The sequence below is a fragment of the Panthera uncia genome, chromosome E1 (genome assembly GCF_023721935.1).
Source record: "Panthera uncia isolate 11264 chromosome E1, Puncia_PCG_1.0, whole genome shotgun sequence".
In the NCBI taxonomy this organism is placed as follows: domain Eukaryota; kingdom Metazoa; phylum Chordata; class Mammalia; order Carnivora; family Felidae; genus Panthera; species Panthera uncia.
Window position 1 is genome coordinate 18,250,042 of NC_064814.1, and position 23,773 is coordinate 18,273,814.

The 23,773-nt window shown below is 39.0% G+C and overlaps 1 protein-coding gene across 5 annotated transcripts in view; it reads left to right on the forward strand.

Annotated features, from left to right (window-relative positions):
• HELZ (helicase with zinc finger) overlaps window positions 1–23,773 on the forward strand; it is a 137,136-nt gene that overhangs the window by 44,672 nt on the left and 68,691 nt on the right. For 4 of the 5 annotated variants that reach the window (XM_049636389.1, XM_049636392.1, XM_049636391.1 and 1 more), the window contains 5 exons: window positions 6,412–6,745; window positions 8,834–8,964; window positions 13,892–14,071; window positions 14,590–14,694; window positions 21,278–21,456. In XM_049636389.1, the coding sequence (XP_049492346.1) occupies window positions 6,412–6,745; window positions 8,834–8,964; window positions 13,892–14,071; window positions 14,590–14,694; window positions 21,278–21,456 (929 nt within the window). The remainder of the gene's footprint in view (window positions 1–6,411; window positions 6,746–8,833; window positions 8,965–13,891; window positions 14,072–14,589; window positions 14,695–21,277; window positions 21,457–23,773) is intronic. The other variant, XM_049636390.1, reaches the window with a different exon arrangement.

A 23,773-nucleotide genomic window follows, 5' to 3' on the forward strand; every position in this document is an offset into this window, starting at 1 on the left:
AAGTATTTCTCTTGTCTTCAGCTCCGTGTTGATATGCGTTCATTGAGTTATGATTCTACCTTGAAGTGGAATCCACTTGATTCTTAGATAAACATTTTCAAAAGAAATTGGCTTTGGCTAACATAATTGTGCCCATTAAAGTGTGTGCAGGCCCAGCCTGATCAGGTTGTTGCGGCTTCTCGGTGCTGGCAGCTGGCACGACAGGCCTGGTGTGTGGACGCACATTTCATCGTTCAGATGGATGAGGCGAGGCGCCTGTTGGGTTCGCCTCAGCAAACCCAGGTATTGGCTTATTACCTTGGTTGATTTTTGTTATCATTCATTTAGTCAGAAATCGTGTAAAGGGAAATTCTCTGTAGAGCATTGAAATTCTTTTAAAGACAGAGAACTGTTCTTTTCAGCCGTTTCTTTTCAAGAGAGAGAACGGTTGCTAAGATTGATCGAGCCGTATTTCTTGTAGCTAGGTATGATGTGAAATTGGTCAAAATTTGCATGCCTGCTATTCTGCCATTTCGCAAAAGGCGAGGAAGTATGTAAGCTTTAAGGCGGATTTCAAAATGTGGCAAGCATTAATGGCAAGATGGGTTTTCTTTTTATTAAGAAATATCTTTTTAAACTGTAGGACATACTTTGTTTTTAAGGTGTTTCTGAATTATTCAATCTTAAAAATACGTTATTTTAAATACCTAAGAAAGCTTACTATCGTAAGTTCATCAAAATACATTTTATTAAAATAATAAAACCCATTTTTGATATTTTATTTAATTTTATTTTTAAATGTTTTTTGTTTTTGTTTTTGTTTTTTTTTTTTTGAGAGAGTGAGCACAAGTGGGGGAAGGGCAGAGAGAGGGGGACAGAGGATCTGAATCGGGCTCCATGCTGACAGCAGAGACTATGATGCGGGGCTCGAACTCATGAACCCTGAGATCATGACCTGAGGCAAAGTCGGAAGCTTAACCGATTGAGCCACCCAGGTGCCCCTAGCCTGTTAATCTTTTAGAAAATTAAATCTCACTAGCTGTAACTTCTACTAGAAAGTCTATGTCGGTATCTTGAACATATGATGTACCTTCTGTGGGAAGAGCTATGTTTCTTAGTACTTTTATTTTCCAGGGCCTCTACCTCAGGAGTTTTGTTGCAAGGCACAACTACATGTCAGAAGAGGATTCTCTTACTGCTTTAAAACTGAGATGAATTTTTCATGCTTGCTGAATCGTGATCAGGTGTTTTGGGATGGCAGATTCTATAATAGATACAACAGGAAAATTTTAATAATTTCTAGAATTTGTTAGGGAGTAATATAAAGTGGTTGAAATGAGAATATGTTGCCTGGAAAAAAATCAGATTATGACAAAAATGTAAAATTAACGAGCAAAATTTATTGGGTATTCTAAGTGTTAGGTTCCAAACTTGCCACTGCTGATTTTAAGGCAAACACCTTATGTTTCCTTTTCCCTCAGAAGTTTGTTACCCATGAAACTAATATAACACTGTATGTTAACTAACTGGAATTAAAATAAAAACTCTAAAAAAAGTTTGTAATATGGGCGCCTGGGTGGCTCAGTCAGTTAAGCATCTGACTTTGGCTCAGGTCGTGATCTCACGGTTCTTGAGTTCGAGCCCTGCGTCGGGCTCTGTGCTGACAGCTCAGAGCCTGGAGCCTGCTTCACATTCTGTGTCTCCCTCTCTCTCTCTGCCTGTCCCCAGCTCACGCTGTCTCTCTCTCTCCCTGTCAAAAAAAAAAAAATAAAATAAAATAAATAAAAAAAATAAATAAATAAAAATAAAAATAAAAAAAAAATTTGTAATCCAGTAGTGGAGACAGATCTATAAATATAGGGTTATAATACAGTGTAATAAGCACTGTGATACAGGAATGTACAAGGGCCCCACAGGAGAGCATCTACCCTACATTAGTGAGGAGGAGGAGGATAGTCAAGTCAGGGAGGGAATCAAGTCTGCTTTTGGGAACCAGGTGGTATTTAAGCTGAATTGGGGGGAAAAACGGTAATATTGTCAGATGAAGAAATAGAACAAAGGTATTTTTTAGAAAGAATAGGGTATGAGAATAAGAGCAGAGCATCTTGGGGGAAGTTGCAAGCTGGTCATCATAGCTGTGGACGGCACGTGTGGGGTTGGTGGGTGGGCTGTGAGAGAGAAAGGTGTTTAAACCTTATCCTCAGTTGGGCGCCTGGGTGGCTCAGTCGGTTAAGCAGCCAACTTCGGCTCAGGTCAGGATCTCCCTGTTCACGACTTCGAGCCCCACATCAGACTCTGTGCTGACAACTCAGAGCCTGGAGCCTGCTTCGGATTCTGTGTCTCCCTCTCCCTCTGCCCTTCCCCCGCTCACGCTCTGTCTCTGCCTCAAAAATAAACATTAAGAAAACAAAACAAAGCAGCAAAGAAACCTTACTTTAGAGCCAGAGGAAGCTGCTTATCATCAGACTTAAAATTTTGCAAAGTTGTTCTGGTGGTGGTTTGGAGTATAGATTTGCAACAAGAAGTCACTTGAGTTTGTTATAGTTACCGAAGTTCAAAATGTTATGATACAGGTGGATTAGGAGGAAGAGGAACCAACAGAGCTTGGTGAACGTATGATGGGGGGAATGAAGGATGAGGACAGATCCAAGTCAAGGATAACCTGGTTTCTGGCTGGGACACCTAGGTGGCTGATAGTGCCATTGCCTAAGATGCCTGACCCATGGAAAGACTGGTTTGGAGTGACAGGGGAGGAGGTCAGATGGTGATTCTCTTTTGCTTGTACCGAGTTTGAGGAGCATATTAGCGAAGGTATCTAATTGGCAGCTGAGTTGATACCTCTGAGCCTCTGAGATCTCTGAGAGATCTCAGTTGATACCTCTGAGATCTAGGAGGGGGTGACCTCCCCTGATGAGAACCTACACAGTAAGAAGAGGGCAGGGTGAACTTGCACATGGTGGCCAGTGCTTGGGGGGAAAATAGAGGAGCTGCTAGAAAGGTAAGCAGAAAACTAGGACAGTATGACTTTGTGGAAGTCCGTGAAAGAGGGAGTTTCAAGAAGGTGAAAGTGGTTGCCACGTATAAACCAACCAGTCAGAAAACTGTGTATCAACTTTAGCGTCAGGAAGTCCATTTGTGAGTGAAGAATGCACTGTAAGAAATTTCTTTTCTCAGAAAACTTTTAATGACTCTGAATCTCATGTGTTTGGAGTAAAAAAGGAAAGGAAAATTTTAACTTCACTTGAAAAAGCATGAATCAACCATGGTTTCCTGTTCTTTTTTCTTTTAATGTTTATTTTTGAGAGAGAGACACACACACACACACACACACACACACACACACACACACACACAGCGCACGAGCAGGAATGGGCAGAGAGAGAGGGAGACACAGAATCCGAAACAGGTTCCAGGATCTGAGCTGTCAGCGCAGAGCCTGACTCGAGGTTCGAACCCATGAACCGTGAGATCATGACCTGAGCTGAAGTCGGACACTTAACCGACTGAGCCACCCAGGTGGCCCCCTGCCTTTAATGTCTATTTATTTTCGTGTGAGAGAGAGACAGAGCATGAGCGGTGGAGGGGCAGAGAGAGGGAGACAGAATCTGAAGCAGGCTCCAAGCTCTGAGCTTTCAGCACAGAGCCCAACGTGGGACTCGAACTCACGAACCGTGAGATCATGACCTGAGCGAAGCCAGATGCTCAACCCACTAGCCACCCAGGCGCCTCGCTGTTCTATTTTATTTTATTTTATTTTTTATTTTTTTTAAATTTTTTTTAACGTTTATTTATTTTTGAGACAGAGAGAGACAGAGCATGAACGGGGGAGGGGCAGAGAGAGAGGGAGACACAGAATCGGAAACAGGCTCCAGACTCTGAGCCATCAGCCCAGAGCCTGACGCGGGGCTCGAACTCACGGACCGCGAGATCGTGACCTGAGCCGAAGTCGGACGCTTAACCAACTGAGCCACCCAGGCGCCCCCTCGCTGTTCTATTTTAAAGCATATGTTTTGTTAATAAAAAGAAAAAAAGGACAGGTGAACATAGATTTTATGTAAACTAGAGAGTGTAGTATACTTTTATTTTTATTTTAGGACTGATTTTTATGTGAATCTTAGTGCTGCACGCTCTGGTCTTTAAGGAGCCAAATGTAACTAGTTAACATACAAATTGTATTTCTTTAAGTTATCACCCTACTTTTCTAGTTTGCATCTAGTGAAATATGTGTAGAGAATGAGAAAAATATAATGTAATTTTTTTTTTTTAATTTTTTTTTTTCAACGTTTTTTATTTATTTTTGGGACAGAGAGAGACAGAGCATGAACGGGGGAGGGGCAGAGAGAGAGGGAGACACAGAATCGGAAACAGGCTCCAGGCTCCGAGCCATCAGCCCAGAGCCTGACGCGGGGCTCGAACTCACGGACCGCGAGATCGTGACCTGGCTGAAGTCGGACGCTTAACCGACTGCGCCACCCAGGCGCCCCTATAATGTAATTTTTAATAATTCCACACATGCACATGGCAAATTCTGCTAGAATTCATTTGTTATTCATATAAAGCCACATTTTTGAATACTAACTTTAGTATGTAGTTACGTATGTTTGTGTAGTCTTATGTGTTCTATTTAAAAAAAGATTTTTTTTAATGTTTTTATTTACTTTTGAAGGAGAGACAGAGCATGAGCAGGGGAGGAGCAGAGAGAGAGGGAGACATAGAATTTGAAGCAGACTCCAGGCTCTGAGCTGTCAGCACAGAGCCCGACCCAGGGCTGGAACTCACGGACTGTGAGATCATGACCTGAGCCGAAGTCGGATGTTAACTGACTGAGCCAGCCAGCTTCCCCTTATGTTTTTTATTTTTAAATTACTATTGGAACTTGTAAACTCCTATTATTTATTACATGCACAAATAGCTATTCATATGTGTTATTTTTCTTAAAGATTTCTCTAACAATATTTCTCTTCCCTTTTACTTTGGAACTTTATGTAAATGGATATTCAAATTTTTAAAATAACTTTTTAACATTTATTCATTTTTGAGAGACAGAACATGAGTGGGGGAGGGGCAGAGAGAGAGAGGGAGAGAAAGAATCCAAAGCAGGCTCCGGGCTCTGAGCTGTCAGCACAGAGCCTGATGCGGGGCCTGAACCCACAAACCGGGAGATCATGATCTGAGCCAAGGTCAGACGTTAAGTGACTGAGCCAGCCAGGCGGCCCACTATTCAAATTTTTAATACGGTGTTTTAATTAGATTTGTTTTCCTAATATTGTATGCAGATGTTTCCATTAAGGAGATGTTCAATATTTTTAAAAAGTTTCTGTTTCCTTTTTTCCTTAAGAATTTATAAGACATTCTCGGCATCATGTATTCAAAAGAAGATTTGAAAAGAAAACAGTTCAGCAGTACCATTAAAAAGTAGCCTTTTCCAAAAATGGATGTATAGATTTTAGAACAATTTTTTTATTCACGTATTTTAAACTTTCCTAAGAATAAGTAGAAAATGTCCTTCCCTCTTTTGCTGCTTTGTCTTCTCTCTCACAGCGCTGTTTCAAAATGGCAAGGGAGGAAGCTGTCAGTTCAGATCTTTCTTTCAGTTATTTCTTGACCATGTAGATCTTGATTCCCTGCCCTTATTTGACACACATATTCTCTCTCACGCTCACGTGCACATGTGGGAGTGCAAGCGAGTGCGCTCGCCGTTGTGTAATAAGCTAGGCTTTACCATCTCCTCCCATAATTCCTGCCTGACAACTGTCTCAATGTGGTCATGAACAGAAAGTTTCTTCTGGATTGTATTTGTTAATAGCACTGAAAGAAAAAAAGTCCATTGTAGTTTCCACATAGCACATTTCTTACTGGCTTTAGGTCATTTTAGTTTCAGTGGTCCCTATGGTATGTTTAAGCAGATTTTCATATTAATATTAAAATACTTCATTTTATTAAAATATAGTTAGCGTTATCTTAAATGTTCAGGTGTTAAGAATGTTCGTATTCTTCAACTAAGTACGTGTCTTTATGTAACTTGGGTGAGAGTTCATTCGCTTAAAGAAAGTTTTGTTTCCAGCACGGATTAAAGGCAGATAAGTAGTATATGTATATAATTTGTAGCTTGATGGAGTGGAATTGATAATGATGAAGTTTTACGTTTTTGTATGTTTAAATTTGATTTATTCTACTCTTGTAGTTTTTATGTTTTTGATATATTCAATATCAAAAATATTGAAATTTGAATTTCAATATTCAAATTATTATTTGAATTATTGAATTAATTATTTATTATTATAATATAATATATTATATATTTATAATATATATATAATATATATACACATATAATTAATATAATAATTACTTATTAATTAATTATTGAATTAAATATTCAATCAAGTTGAAATTTGAAATATTCAAACTCCTTTTCTACTTATGCTTTAGGTTCAACCTTAAAGTGCAATTGCAGATTCTAGCAAGCTTCATGCTCACGGGAGTTTCTGGAGGCGCAAAGTATGCTCAGAATGGACAACTTTTTGGTCGCTTTAAGCTTACTGAAACACTTTCTGAAGATACTTTGGCTGGACGGCTGGTGATGACCAAAGTCAATGCTGTTTATTTATTACCAGTCCCTAAAGAGAAGTTAGTACAGACCCAGGGAACCAAAGAGAAGGTTTATGAAGCTACTATTGAAGAGAAAACAAAAGAATATATATTTTTAAGGATATCCAGGGAATGCTGTGAAGAACTTAATCTTCGGCCTGATTATGACACACAGGTGTGTTTCGATGTGGGGCAACTTAATTGTGGTTTTCTTAGTGTCCTTGTTTTCATTCCTCTGCCGTAATGAGAAGTTCAGTTGACTTTGAAGCGTTATAGTGGCGGGTGGAGAATTGGACCTTAAAACCAATCGTCTTTATCTAAGTAACATCTACGTGTTCCAGTCTTATACAAGGCCAAACTTTCTGATTGGAGTTTTATTTTATATGTTTTTTTAAGTTTATTTATTTTGAGAGAGAGAGGGAGAGAAAGAGAAAGAGAGAGAGAGAGAGAGAGAATCCCGAGAGAGAGAGAGAGAGAGAGAGAGAGAGAATCCCAAGCAAGCTTCACACTGTCATCGTGTAGCCCAACATGGGACTTCAGCTTATGAACCGTGAGATCGTGGCCTGCGTGGAAATCAAGTGTTGGACGCTTAATTGACTGAGCCATCCAGGCACCCTGAATTGTATTTTATGTATTTCTTTTTTTTTTTTTAATGGATATTTTATTTTTAAGTAATCTCTACACCCAGTTTGGGGCTCGAACTCACAACCCCCGAGATCAAGAGTTACACGCTCTACCAACTAAGCCAGCCAGGCAACCCTGGAATTTTAAATCAGCAGAAGAACAAATTAAAGGAAGCTAAGCTACATCCAGGGACAGTTCTCACCTGAGGTGGTTCATATTCTCTTCTCTGTATGGTTTTTTTGGTGAACGTGTGTTCACTCTGCCCTAGTTAACCAGAAAGCTAATCATTCACTCATTCATTTGTTCATTTATTTTTTTATGTAAGTAGGCTCCATGCCTAGTGTGGAACCCAACACGGGGCTCGAACTCAAGAGTTTGATATCAGGACCTGAGCTGAGGTGAAGAGTCCGATGCTTAACCGCCTGAGCCACCCGGGCGCCCCTCTTTTTTAAAATTTTCTTTCTTGGGGCGCCTGGGTGACGCAGTCGGTTAATCGTCCGACTTCAGCCAGGTCACGATCTCGCGGTCCGTGAGTTCGAGCCCCGCGTCAGGCTCTGGGCTGATGGCTCGGAGCCTGGAGCCTGTTTCCGATTCTGTGTCTCCCTCTCTCTCTGCCCCTCCCCCGTTCATGCTCTGTCTCTCTCTGTCCCAAAAATAAATAAAAAACGTTGAAAAAAAAATTTAAAATTTTCTTTCTTTGTTTCCTTTTCCTTTTTATTTATTTATTTATTTATTTTTTTACATTTACATTTACTTATTTATGAGAGACAGAGAGAGAGCGCAAGCAGGGGAGGGGCAGAGAGAGGAGGAGACCCAGAATCCGAAGCTGGCTCCAGGCTCTGAGTTGTCAGCACGGAGCCGAACGCGGCATGAACCATGAGATCACGACCTAAGCCGAGGTCGGATGCTCAACTGACTGAGCCACTCAAGCACCCCCTTTTTCTTTTAAAACATAAAATTTGGTGAATGTTGTTTATTTGTAGTAAATTGATAGTGTCCTATGCTTGGTTTTTATCACTTGAAAGCTGATATTTCACATATGTTCTACTGATTTTTGTTTTTTAAACTTTTTTTTAATGTTTTATTTATTTTTGAGAGAGACAGAGGGAGGGGCAGGGGAGAGGCAGAGGGAGACACAGAATCCAGAGCAGGCTCCAGGCTCTAGGCTCTGAGCTGTCAGTACGGAGCCTGATGCGGGGCTCAAACTCCCAAAGAGATCGTGACCTGAGCCAAAGTCGGACGCTTAACCGACTGAGCCACCCAGGCGCCCCTATGTTCTACTGATTTTATCAAATGTTATTAATAGGAATATGGCGGAATCAGATAACCTTTATTTAGATATGAAGTAATTCACAAGCACTTCACTTTAGAGGTTAAAATGAGGTTAATAATGATATATACATCATTGGTACTACTAAATGAGATCATTTATGTAAAGTGCATAGTAAAGCAAATATTAGCCATAATAATTTATTAAAGTCTCATTACATTTAAAAGAATCTCTAAACTTGGCTTCCCTTTAAAGGTTATCTCCACAAAGTTTTCTAGCAAGCAAGGTGCAAGTATTGATGTTTGTGTTAATGGTTGTTTGTTTGTGTTAATGTGTTTTTTTTTTTTTTTAATTCATTTTGTGTTTCAGGTTGAACTTCAGTTTCAATTAAATCGGTTACCCCTCTGTGAAATGCATTATGCGCTAGACAGGATCAAGGACAATGGGGTTTTGTTTCCAGACATCACTATGACTCCAACCATACCTTGGAGTCCCAACAGGTATAAAAAAGGAGATGCCTCCTTAAAGGAAGTTATGTTAATCTTATGTTGAACATCTGTATCAAATAATGTCAATATAGTTTTATAAGAGAATTTGCTATAATCTCCAGGCGCCATGTTTTAGTTGAGAAAGGAGAGTAAAAGAGCCCTTAGAAGGAAACATTTGGGATTGGTCATGTATTTTCTTCACTTTTTCTCAGTGTCTAAATGAGTTCTATCGTTTTTCTCAACAACCTTAATTTGACAGAATGCCAAGCAATTCAGGAATATTTTTGAGTAGAAGTTGAATGGGAAAATTAGGACTTTTTAAAAAGTGGTTCAAGCGTTAATTTAAAATGATTTTTTCATATAGGAGGCATTTTTATAATGTAAGAAAATGGAGAAAGTATCACAGAAGATAGTATTTCTGAAACTGCTCTCAGGTTAATGGTTGTATAAATATTTTCCTGCTTAAATTCACTTTGGTGCATCTTCCCGAGTATCTTTTTATTTACTTATTTTGAGAGAGAGAGAGAGAAAGAACTAAAGGAGCAAGAGAGAGGTAGAGAGAGAATCTCAAGCAGGCTCTGCACCATTAGCGTGGAGCCCGATGCAGGACTCAAACTCATGAACTGTGAGATCATGACCTGCGCCAAAATCAAGAGTTGAATGCTTAACCAACTGAGCCACCTGGGTGCCCCTTCGTAAATATCTTTATAGCGATAGTTCTAATTTGTTTCCATACGAACAGTGACAGACATATGACTGCATCTTTCTCTTGGTCCTTTTCCTTGGATTTTTATCCTCCTGGCCCCTGCTGATGCCCTATTCATTCTACCTTTCTTTCCCTTCTCTTTCTTTTTTAATCTCAGTGGCTCTCCACAATAGAAGTGTATTTATTTACTACTCATGTCAATCCAGTCATGGTTGGGCAGCCCGGTTCCATCACTGATGGAGGATCTGGTATCTTCAGTACATGGTTTCCAAGGTTTCACCCTGCATGTTGACATCCAGCTGACAGGCAGGGAAAGAATGAGCACAGGATCATGTGGGACATTTTTATGGGCCAGGCCTAGAAGTGGCATATATCTCTTCCCCTCACGTTCCATTTCTTTTGATTCTAAAAACAGAACAAAGCACACCATGCCTCACAACACACACACAAAATTATTTCTCCCTTGTTTTGCTTACCTTCACTATCCCTTTCCCATTCTTTTTTTTTACTGCCAGAATTCTCAAGCAGGAGTAGTTGATATGTTTCTGCTATTCTCATATACTTATCCTGTGATCTCTGGTTTTCCCTTCCTCACTCTCCTGAAAGTAATCAGTGATCCACTAATTGTAACAATCCAGTCTTCTCAATTCCCATTTGATTCATCTTTTCTCTACCCTTCCCCCTCCATCCATTCCTACAGTCAGTGTATAATTTAGAGCTGGACTATGTCAGTAGCCTTCTAGTCGGTCTTCTGTCCTGCTGGCTGCGTTTCCGTTCTCTCTGGTCCAGCCCACACGTTTCTTCCAGTTAGTTTGCTAAAGTAATCATTTCGTTTCACTGCTTACAAATCTCTGAAGGCATCTCCTTGATACGTTGATAGTTTGAGCAGCTGAACATCAACCCTTTATGTGGTTCCATTGGCAGGGTTTTCCAACAGTAGCTTCAGATTTCTTTTATTTTTTCTACTTGACACTTCCTTTCTCCCTCTAAACCCCCATGTTCTAGCTGGATTGAATCGCCTTGAAGTTTGTTTAATTGGCCCTATGCTTAATTTCTTACAAATTAAAAAAAAATTGTAAAAGTTACATAACACAAAACTTGCTCTCTAGACTTTTTTTTTTTTTTTTTAACTTTGATTTTAGGGGGAGAGATAGAGGATAGAGATCCATCGCACAAGTGGGGTTGGGGCGGGGGGGGGGGGGGGGAGAGAGAGAGAGAGAGAGAATGAATGAATATGAATCTTCAGCAGGCTCCATGCTTAGCATGGAGCCTGATGTAGGGCTGGATCCCACAACCCTGAGATCATGACCTGAGTTGAGATCAAGAGTTAGACGTTTAACCGACTGAGCCACCCAGGCGACCCCCCCCCCCCCCCTACCACTGTAATTTAAATAGTAACTAAACGGTAACTGAGGGTAGGAACATACTCAGAAGCCATTAGCCATTTAAAATCTTTTCTGGGATAAGGTGGAATATAGATAAATGAAGTTGAGAAATTATTCTTGAGCATGTGGTCTCTGAACTAAATGTAACAATGCATTAGACCATGGGGAAAAGGACATTGGATTAATTTGGTTCAGGGATTAAATATTTTTTATTCAGAATAAACTTGGACAGACTGTCTTCCTTTAAACTGTGAAAATCAGAGATAATTGGCATGTGTATTGTAAGTCCTCTTCCCTTTATTGAGCAGGTGGTGTAATAAAGACAACTTGTTGGACTCATTGGCCTTCTTCATTCATGACCAGAAACTGTAGAAGGGACTGACACTGATGGTTTCTCATCTGACATGAAGCATTTGTTTACACTAAAGCAGTTGATGAGTAGAATGGGCTATATAAATAAAATACAGAGGAATTGTATTTGAGAACTGTACCCATAAATCTGTCATTAATCCCTTAGATTTATACTTTTTTATTTAACCTACTGTTTGTCTTATTTATAAGGTCATTGAAGTCATCAAATATGAAGAACTGGAGGGTGTTTTTAAAATTTTTGTTTGTTTTTGAAAGTGTGTATTAGCCAAGTAACCTCTCTTAGTCAACGTAGTAATAGAAGCTAACGTTAGTTGAGCACTTATTGCTCAGTTATTTCCCTAAACAGCTTGCATGTATTCTCATTTGATCCTAGAATGACCATCTGATGCACATGTCATTATTTCCCTGTATAGATAATGGAGCCATTGGGGTCAGGTATGAAAGCAAGTAACAGCTTACTGAACTAACCGTGGCTTAAACAAGTAGAGATAGAGGCCCAGAGGTAGGTGGTCTAGGACTTGCAAGGACTCTGCAGTACCGTCAGGGACCCAGGTCTCATCTCCTCTGCACCATAGAGCATGTTGGTTTCCTTCTTGATGTCCATTACCTCTTATGGCAGCTGCAGTTTTACTAACCACGAGCTCATTCCAGCCAGGTGAAGGAGGAAGGCAGAGGAGCAAGAAGGGCTTTCTTCTTTGAGGCTTTGTTTGTGTTTTATTGAGTACAGAAGCCCTTCTGAGGTACCTCTTCCTGTATCTCATTGGGCAGAATTGGATATTTAGCAGAGGACGCTGAGGAATGGAGTGTCCTAGCTGTCTAGGCTCAGCAGTAGAGGAAGGCAGAGGGGATGCCATGGATGGTTTGGGGTAACCGTTGCACAGTTCTCTCTCTAGATTGGATCTGGGCTTGGTGATCACCAAACGTAATTTCCTCTTTACGGAAAATGGAACGCTGCTATGTTCTGGCAGAATTACGAGTCACTAAGCTGTTTAACGATGAGAGATTCTTTGGAGTAAAAAGCTTGAGCTTTAGTGGACGGTTGCCAGGAAAACCAGTGCCACTGGTCAGAGTTCTTTTGTTTCTTACTTAAAACTTTTAAATTCCAGAAAAATAAGTAGTGATGTGTTTGTATAGTCAACGTTTATTTCCTAAGGTTTTACATTTCCTAGGAGACCTTCATTTGTTTGAAATTATCTGTCTGAATACAGCATCAGTTACAATTTTTTAAAACTGCAAGTGTTAAGAGTTTCCATGAATAACTAGGTTCTGATATAAGTAGAGTATAGCCTCTGAGAGAAGGAATTTTCCTCTAAACCATGGTCTCCTGTTGCAGGATTATTTTGTAGGCACTTTGATTGTAAATTTTCTAAGAGTCTCTTTACATGCCCGTCCTATTTTGGTTCACATCCCTAACATTTTTACCATAGTTGTTGCAATATTTAGTATTTTAATGGTAGTTGTGAGAAAGAATGCTGTTGATTCTCTACTTGGTTTGATCCCTTTCAGCATCTGCTGTCCATTTAAATCTTCGAAACTTAGCCAAGTCGTAGAAGGGACGCTCATAAGATAGATCTCATTACAGCAGCCATTTGTGCTACCATGACAGGTGTTCTCTACCCTGCAAAGTAGGACATATGTATATTATGTGGGAAAATATTAGAAAACAATTCGTATTGTTTGGCGTTTGATATCTTTTTTTAAAAAACTGCTATTTTCTGAATTCGGAACTTTGTGACATTTGAGTATCTCTCAACCAAGGACGTAGAAGTTTTTTCTTTGCCTCTTGTTTTAAACTTCACTAAAGAAATCTTTCCGTGAACTAGAATTTGAAATTCGGTTCGTCTCCCTTTTGCATTTTACTTGCTAATGTGAAGAAACTAATACTTCTTTATTACCAGAAAAGTTTTCGGATACCTTTATGTAACAGGGAAATTACATTTTTGAGCCATTGCCATTACTATTTATAGACATGGCAGCAGCTAGACTTGTGTGCTTTCTAAAGTTATCAGAATCTTTCTGCACTTGGAATAGGACAAAGTAATTAAAGTGAGTTTTGATCAACAGCCTGTGCCAACTCTGTTGGGTAGTTTTCTAAAAAGAAGTTATAGAATAAGCATTTGTTGTTACAGACACTGTTTCTTGAATATTAAAAAAAAGTTGTTTTTTTAATGTTTATTTTTGAAAGACAGAGCATGTGTGGGGGAGGGGCAGAGAGAGGGACACACACACACACACACACACACACACCCAAAGCAGTCTCCAGGCTGTGATCTGTCACCCCAGAGCCCGATGCGGGGCTCCCAACTCACGGACCGTGAGATCATGACCTGAGTTGGAGTTGGACACTTCACCGACTGAGCCACCCAGGCGCCCCTGTTTCTTTAGTATTTTTAGTGGTTCCATAAAATTAAGCATCCTCTTGTGTTTTGTTTATTAAAAGATGCATGTGTTTAAAATAAATTTTTATTTCCTATAGACAGTGGGACGAGCAATTGGATCCTCGGCTGAATGCAAAACAGAAAGAGGCTGTTCTGGCCATCACAACTCCTCTTTCAATCCAGCTGCCTCCCGTCCTCATCATCGGACCCTATGGGACAGGCAAAACGTTCACTCTAGCTCAGGCCGTCAAGCACATACTCCAGCAGCAGGAGACGAGGTGAGATGGTGCTATGTGTGCTCCGATTTCATTAGGAGGGCACGACCTCTGTTCTTGTTGTGAATGCAAAGCTAAGACAATTTTTAATTCAGCTTAGAAAATTAAAAAAAAAAAAAAAAAAAAAAAGACCCACACCAAAACCCCAAAGGACTAAAATTTGAATTCTTTCAAAATATACTGTTTTTAAAAATTGGCAATGTAGAGAATGATAGCTTTTACATAGCCATCAAAGCTCCAAGACTGCTAAGGAATTGTGATATATGTTAGAGCCAGACGAGTTGGGCATATAAAAAACATTTTGTGTGATAGATGTAAAAAATGATTTGGGGGAACCAGTTTCCTCGACAGCTTAAAGAGTAGTACAGTTTCCTAAAAACATCACTGAATGATATGTAGACAAGACTGAGTAGGCTGAGGGGAATGTGTAATGTTAAGATGGCCGCTGCTTTTGTTTGGTATTCTACTGCTTGAATAGCTTTGTGTTTTATCATTCTTTTTATTTGCACCGTTTATTTCAGCAGGATTCTCATTTGCACCCATTCTAATAGTGCTGCTGATCTCTACATAAAGGATTATTTACATCCATATGTAGAAGCAGGCAATCCCCAGGCAAGACCTCTCAGGTATTTTTTTAAGGCTTATTATGTATCTGTATCATACTTTGTTATTCTTAAGAAAAGGTGTCTGTAAAGATTTTAGTGACTTCGAGAATACAAAATCTTGAACTGTGTATTGGCATTTGGAGGTTATGCCTTTTGAAGAAGCCATTTAAAATTAAGGAAAAATTTAAAAATCTTCGACCATTCATTTCGTAAACATTAAGCAAAGAGAAAGACATCCTTTTTTAAGTTTTGTATGTAAAAATGTTGAGCAGATTTTGATGTGTACCTCTAAAAGCTACTATGATGAACTAATATAAATATGATTTGTTTAAATCAAATTTAATTAAAATTCTAGCATAGTTTGCATGGCAGAGTAGTCATGCAGTGGTCATAAGATTTTGACTGTGATCATGCAGGTAATTTCATAGGAACTACCCATTAGAGACGCATGAAATACTGAAATGATCTCTGTAACAAAATGTAACTGACTGGTATTTACAACTTTTTGCTATCATGTAAGAGACAAAGTGTAGAAGAAACGTATACGTTGATATAGAAAGGTCCTTTTGAGTGTATATGGATATAAAATGTACTTAAACACAGATTGTGGGGGAATAAAATCCTTTTCTTCAGAAAACAATAAAGAATCATTAAATGGTTGTTTATTACACCATTTGCTTTCATTGTTATATGAATTAATGTTTAGTTTTGCCATTTTACAAACTAATATGTCATGCCCTGTGTTGTTTGAATACAATTATTGTTTATCAGTTAATTTCTAACCACACTTTTGAATCATAATCCACTAACTTTTTATTTCTAGTTGAGTCCAGGCATGGAAAAATGAGATTATGCTATTTAATTCTTAAGCACAACCAAAGCCATTTGAATGATTTTACAATTGCATAAAGAAGAACAAAAGAGAAAAATGTGGTGTGACCTGCTAACACAGGGTTTTATGCCATACTTTGTTTTAACTCTGGAAGATAAATTAGAGCAGAAATAATCCATTAGAACCCGGTTGTATTTAATAAAACATCACCTATATATAATCACTGTAAATGAAAATGAAAATGTGGTATTTATCAGTGGATAAGTTCATCAGTACCTATTTTGTGTCAGATTCGAATCTTTTTTAGTCATAAGTGAAAACTCAGTAGTGAGTAGCAGTTTTGCTCTGAGTGTCCTTACTTTAATGGAGGTGTTTGTTTTGTTTGCTTTTATTGTTGGTGTGTGTGTCTGTTTATGTTTGTGTATGTATGTGTTATATGGGGATGGTGACAGCCTCAATTATCGTGGTGTACTTGACTTAGAAACAGTGGAGGAAAGTCCCCTGGAATCTTGATTGACCTAGGGTAGGTCATTTGATATTTGGGGCAGAAGAGCCCCACCATGGGACTAGCATTGTGTTTAGCTTTTCTCATGTAAAGTAATGTTTTGGAGGTTATAATCCACATAGTACATTGAAATCTGTAGAATAAGAAGTTCTGTTTCAATAGGGTCTGTATAGTTGTAGCGGTCCACAAACAGAAACTCGCCTCTAGCAGAAAATCTCACCTCTCCACACATCTCAAGAGTGGTTCAGTCAAAAAGCTGGAAAAATATCTACATATAAACTTCAAATTATTTTATTTAGTAAATGGGATAAAATAAGAAAAGTCTTGACTTTCCTAATAGTTTCTTTTTGTGGCCCTACATTTTTACCATAGTTTTTCTCTTTGGGAAAGGTGTCAACTTGTGAATGTAGTTCCTAGGAGGATAATGCATTGAATAATTACAATTTATTAGTGCCATCTGTTACTACATTAACTCAGATTAGTTTCCAATTGCCCTGCTAGACCTTGAACACGAGAGGTTTGGGAGATGGGATAGAGGGCATTAGAACGGCTGAGCACTCTGGGGAGATTAGCTTTATCTGAATTGTCCCAGGATGCAGGGGAAAGAACACAAGAGGGCACCAAGTGTCTGTCTGTGACTTGGAAGATGTGCTGTCTCTATGATGTAAGAGTTTGTCTCCTGCACCGTGTAGTCCCGAGTGGGCCCTGGTAAATGCCATAAAGTGTGGAAGTAGTCATAAGCATTAAATCGTTTAATTCAGTCAGTATGTTTAAATATAACAACACACTTTTATGGTTGAAATGTATAAAATTCAGTATTACGTGCCAGGAGTTGAGCTTAAGATATTTGGGAATGGAGGTTTTAGAAACCATTTTAGATTACATTTTGTTTTGGTTTTTATTTCTTACTTCATTAGAATTAGTAGACTTTAAGATGGAAGAGAGAGGAAAACACAGTTTCTGTGTGTGGTTCTGCTGATCAGTATCTGGTTCTGGCAGATTCCTTAGTAGATCGAGGTCCTCTATGGAAAGTGTATGTTTATTGCTTTCTGGGCAAGTGGAAGGTATTTATTGTTCTATATAGATTTTCAAAGTAATAGATTTTATTCTGGGATCAAGTCTTTCTGATTCTGTAGTGTCTTGAATAATAACATTTTGCTGGGTTGTTTATTGCATATGAATTCAATACATGAATAAAATTGCAGTGAATTAAGATTATGTATTACCAGACAGTCTCCTGCTCCACATAATTCATGTGGGATCTCTGGATGGTTTGTTTCTAGAAGTCTGTAAATTACTTAATTGGTGTCATATTGCATACTGTGAGCTTGAATATGTCACTTGTCACTATTCTCCAGTTTTGAAAATGTTGGGTGTATTTTTTTTAAAGTTTGTTTAGTCATTTTGAGAGAGAGAGACAGAGGATGCAAGCAGGCAAGGGGCAGAGAGAGAGTTGAGAGAGAAAGAGAGAGAGAGAGAGAGAGAGAGTCCCAAGCAGGTGTTGCACTGTCAGTGTGGAGCCCAACTCGGGCCTCGAACTCACAAACCGTGAGATTGTGACCTAAGCTGAAACCAAGAGTCATATACTTAACCAGCTGAGCCACCTGGGTGCCCCTGTTAGGTGTGTTTTAGATAATCCTATAGACAGTGTCCACCTTAACTGTTGTGCAAAATGAAAGTACCAAGAAAATGTTTAAATTGTTTTGAAGTCAGCACTAGAATATTGTATTTTTAAGGAAATACAGGCCTAATGATCAAACTTTGTCTTTTTGTTAGCTTCAACATGAGGTGGCTTTCCAAGGTAACTGCAAAAAAAGTCAGTAGTGAGACTTAGAACTTCAATTTTTATTTTTTCTTTGAGGGAGAAGTGGTACTTGGCATGAGTTTTGATGAATAATTTGAAAAACCATTTTTCCAGTTTTACCATGGAAAGTATGGAAAATCTAGAAAATAAGGAAGAAAATAAAAATTATCTATAATCTCACCACACAGAGATAAATACTAATAACATTTTGGAGTTTAGTTTCTAGTAATTTATGTGTTTAAACACGTATTTTAGTTAATGGAATCAGAATTTGTAAATGATTTTTTATATATTTGTAAAATGAGATTTTTCATATATTTAAAAGTAAATTCTGCTTTGTTGATCTGATTAAACATTTTTTATTAAAACCTAAAATATGTTGTTGAACATTTTTGCATATTTTAGAAGTGATATTGGTTACTCTTACCAAGTTTATAGTCCTTCCTATCCAAGTAATGTGTTGTTGTTGTTTTAAGTTTATTTATTTTGAGAGAGAGAACGCACGTGCGTTGGGGAGGGGCAGAGAGAGAGAGAGAGGGAGGCAGAGAGAGAGAGAAAATCTCTAGCAAGTTCTGCACTGTCAGTGCAGAGCCTGATGTGAGGCATGAACCCATGAACTGTGAGATGATGACCTGAGCTAAATAAAACCAAGAGTTGGATGCTTAACTGACTGAACTACCCAGGTGCCCCCAGAGTAATGTTTTTAAAATACATTTCTTTTTTTTTTTATTTATAGAAATAGTCATATATTTCATTTATATACATATAATGAATATATATATATATATAATGAATATATATGTATAATGTGTATATATATGTATATATATATACATTATATGTATATATGTATATATATATACATTATATATATATATATATATATTTCGTTTATAGCACATGAGCGGGGGGGGGGGCAGTGGGAGAGAGAGGATCTTAAGCAGGCTCCATGCTCAGCGTGGAGCTCAGTGTGGGGCTCGAGCCCATGACCCCGGGGTCATGACCTGATCCAGAATCAAGTCAGATGCACAACTGACTGAGCTACTCAGGCGTCCCAAAATATATTTCTTTACTTTTCTCTTATAATTTATACTTTGGATATTTATTAAATACCTTTTTTGTGTGTGTGTGGGAGGGGGGCTTTGCTTTGCTTAAAAGCAATAACCAGTTCTAAGTGTTTCATGAAGAACACCTTTTAGAAGATCCTGAGATTAGGATTTGTGCATATTACATTTGAGCTGCCTTTGAAATATCCTAAAGGAGACAAGTGTTAAATAAAAAGTTGGATTGCATCCTGGAGCTCAGAGATGAGGTCGTGGCTGGAGAGAGAAAAACGTGAGTTATTAGAGTATTTATTGGTGGTGATCAAAACCATTGGCCTGAGATCGTCAGGGGGAGAACAGAGGCCAAGAAGAGGAGTATGTGAAGACTAAGCTTGGAGGAGCCCTAACCCGGGGAGGAAGAAGGAAGGCAAGGAAAGGTTGAGTCGTGGAAGCTGAGGGAAGAGAGTGTTGCGGGGAGGGAACGAGCACAGAGCTGGCTGCTGCTACCACATCAAGTACCTTGATGGGCCTGGAGAGTGTCCGGAAGATTTAGTGACACGGACGTTTATGTCCCGTGATCAGACCGCACACTCCCCTGAGTTCTTTCCTACTTCTTTGACTGCTTCTTGCCAGTTTCCTTTGCCGTATCCCTCTCCTTTTGCCATCAGTAATTCTCCCAACTAGTTTCTTTCTTAGCTACATTTCCTCTCCAACTGATCTCATGTAGTCCGCTGGTTGAAATAGTATCCCAATTGTATAGGTCTTGTCCCGGATATTCTTCCAAACTTCAGGCTTCTATATCCCCCTGCTTATTGGACATCCCCCGTGGATGTCTGCTACTGAATTTGTCCAAAACCAAATTCTCAGTTCCCACTTCAAATCTGTTCCTCAACTTTCACCATCTTTGTAAACACCACTGTCATTCATCCAGTTTCAAAGGCACAGAATCATACTGTCTTTTAAACTGCACATCTGGTTCACCAGTCAAGTCCTGTCAGCATTACCTTCAAAGTGTATAGTGAATCCAGCCATTTTCACATCTTCACTGTTATCACCGTGGGCCAGGCTGCCCTCTTTTCTCTTCCGGACCCTTGCAACAACCTCCTAACTGGTCTCCCTGATTCTCTCCCCTGCCCGTGCCTCTGCCCCTGTCAGCGGTGTATTGCAGCCCGCTTGTAGTGGCTTGTGAGAGCCAGTCATGTACGTGCCTTCCCAAGTTCATGTTCAGTGACATCATGTTGCTAGCTTGAAATTGGCCATGGTAGTAGATTTTATACCACAAAAGTCAGCAAACACTACACGTCAGCTCCACCCCCACCCTCCAAGCTGGCTGTTCAGCATTTATGAGCACCCCACTGTCTGGCCTACAAAGTACCTCCCCAAACAATATATTCCGTATAGAGCAATAGAGTGGTCCTTTAACAACATAAGTCAGATTATGTGACTGCCCTGTCAGAACTCTCTGATAGCTTTCCATTAAAATCACAGTAAATCAAAGCTTTTATGAAAGCTTGCAAATCATGTGATTTGCCTCTGTGCTTCCAGCATGGTGGACACCAATAGATCTTTGTTGTATGTGAGTCGGTTAGAGATGGGTGGTGGGAGGTGGGTGGATGGATGGATGGATGGATGAGTCGTTTCTGTACCATTTAAGTAGTCTGTTGCATGAGGCCTGTTATTTTTCTTTTGCAATTAATGGAAGAGATACTCTCTTTTTTTTTTTAATGTTTTATTATTTTGAGAGAGGGAGCAGGGGGAGGGGCAGAGAGAGAGGGAGAGAGGATCCCAAGCAGGCTTCATGCTGTCAGCACAGAGCCCGACATAGGGCTTAAACTCACAAACTGAGACATGACCTGAGCTGAGCCACCCAGGTGCCCCGAGATAATCTTTCTTAAGATTTTCCGGTTGTCCATAATTTAAATTTATTTTTAAATGTCCTTTAGAACTTTAGATAGGGGTCTGTTTACATATAGGTGTAAGAATATATTCTGATGGGAAACGCAGATAACTGTAGGTGCACAGCTCACTGTTTTTTGTTAGCATAGATAATTGCAATATGAGTTAAGTATATTTTTATAAGAATATTCTAGCAAAAAGGAACTCCCAAGGGGGAATGTTTCGAATTTTAAAAACTATAGTGCTTATGAAACTGTGTATCATTGTGCTGTAAGGTTAATCTGAACACTTAAAAATAAATAGTTATTTTGTGATCATGCATATGCTTTCTTCTTGAATCCTTTTTTGGTAGGGCAAAGTCACAGCTGTATGTTAAATTTTAATTCAGTAGAGTGTTAATGGTTATCGGATTTATTTGTGAATTTCCAGATACCATAGTCTTCACATAATAATGTCATTTTTTTTTTTATAATGCTGGTAAGATGTTAATAAATATAAATAGGAAATATTGTCTTCTTTTATAGGGTATATTTCAGAAATCGCTGGGTAAAGACTGTCCACCCAGTTGTGCATCAGTACTGTTTGATCTCAAGCGCACATTCCACCTTTCAGATGCCACAGAAAGAAGATATTCTTAAACACCGAGTGGTGGTTGTTACATTGAATACTTCCCAGTACCTCTGTCAGTTGGACCTTGAACCTGGTATGCTGACTCAAGACACAGATAGGGTGTCCCTGAATGCTTGGGGCCTCTGCATTCAGTTTAGACCAGGGGTTGGCAGACGATAGCCTGTGGGCCAAATCTGGCCTGTTGTCTGTTTTTGTAAATAAAGTTTTATTGGATGGAACACAGCCACGCCTGTTTAACTGTGTATTACCTATGGGTGCCTTTGTGCCACAGCAGCTGAATTGAGTAGATGAAACAGATTGTATGGCCAACAAAACCTAAAATATATACTGTTTGGCCCTTTTACAAAGGAAAAAAAAGTCAACCCCTAGTTTAGACTTTTGAGTGACTACTGTTTTTATTTGTTCTCTGATCAGATGGCATTTACTTACTACCAGTCATGTGAAAAATTCAAATTTGGATAGTAGTGCTTTTTACAATTTTCTCAAATTTTTGTTGTAAAATACTTTCATAGTGTAGAGACAGCAATCATGATAGATTTTTTTTTAGACATACTATTAAGATTATATTGAAGTACAGGAATCTGTAAAGTCAAGCTAATATTACATGAAGTACAGATACAAGGTGACAAGTAATTCTGATACATAATGGCAGAACTTAACCATCAAAAAGTGGTACCACTTTAAGGTATTTGCTTTGGAAGGATATTCATTTATTACTGCCATATTATCATGGTTGACATTGCTCAACACTTTTTTGCTCTCTCCTTTTGGAATTGCTTTCAGAGCCAGTGACAGATTCTTATGAACCTTCAAGTCCCTGGAAAGTAGATACTGTTCTCTTCACCTTGAATTCCTGGCATCTGGCCCAGGGTATAGACACCTGGAGGCCCTTGATAAACCTCTGTTTATCTAAAGTGAATGAATGGTGGCCAGACTTTTTTTTTTTTTTTTTTTTTTGAGGGTAGATTTAATTTCAGAAGAGCTTCAAAATCTTTCTGAGACATGTTTGGTAAATGAGGTAGGTGATCAAACTGAGCAACACCATTAGGGGTAAAAAAAAAAAAGAGAGAGAGAGAGACGTGCCTCTCATGTAATGAGACTTATTTTCTTGTGCACGCAGCTCATAGCTGGCTGGTGAGGGCAGTTACAAAAGCAGAGTTTCAAAAATGTTTTGAAAAGTGACTGCATCATTGGAATGAGTTCTATTTCCTCCCAACTGACTTCTTTGAATGGAACAACACTTATTTGAAATGTAAATTTTGGTATGTTTATTTAACAATCAGTCTCATTACTTTATGGTTCTACTCTGCCTGTGTGCCCTTAGATGAAATGCCCAAACCTCCGAGGCAGTAGAGTTTTGTGAGAAAGTTAAGAATGGCTTTGAAGAGCAAGAATGTAGAAGAACACTTACAAGTCGCCTGTGTGCTTTGTTCTGGGTGTTTATACCTGATTTCATTTCATTCAGCCCTGTGGAGGGAGGGTTCTTCTATAGATAAGGCTCTGGCTCCATTAATTTGATTAATTCAAGTTACCTTTACTAGCTTTTAGCAATAGCTATAACAGTTTCATGATTTATCCCGTTGCTGATTCAAGCCTACCTCTGTTTAATTAAAACGTTATCTAATGAAAACAGTAGTTTTCAAGTAATTAGTTTTGTAGGACAAAAAGCACAGAGTCTCCTTAACAGGGGTCTATATCATGTTTAGGCCACTGTCAGGAAATAGACAACAGTGATTGATACATACACTATCAACCATAGCCATTTGTATGAGTGGATGATATGGGGGGCTATTACTTCCGGTCAGTACGATTTAGAAAGTTCCCAACCTCAAGGCAAGTTGCGTTAGAAAGTTGCATAAAAAGATAGTTTGGAACTTGCTGGTGTACATAGAAATAGAGGGTAGGTTCTTGGACCCTCCTCACAGGCAGCTAGCTAATTAACCCAGCAAGGTTTATAGCTTGTCATTTTGTTGAGAAACCATTTTGTTTCTTTGCTATGCTAATAAAAAGAAGACCCCCTTCTTCCTGCCTCGGTGTGTTGACAGTAGGGCAGAACATTTTCCTTCTCCACGTTGAGACCGTGAGGAGATTTTTGCCTCTTTCCGTCCTTAGGGGCAACAGGACTTTCTCTTCCTTTCTGTACTGGAATCCTGTGCCCCAGTGTGAGTGGCGGTGGCAGTCAAGATGTGGGATGTCTCCTACTGTGGGGTTTGCATCTGGGGGACATTAGATGACATATGTTTTTGACATTCACCTTTCACTTTTTGCACACTAGTGATTCCCCCTCCCCAGCCAGGGTAGGCTCTTAAGACTAAACAATTTTATCAGTCTGTCTAGCCACATATATAAACACATGAAACAAACCCTAAATAATCAAATTAGTGAATCTG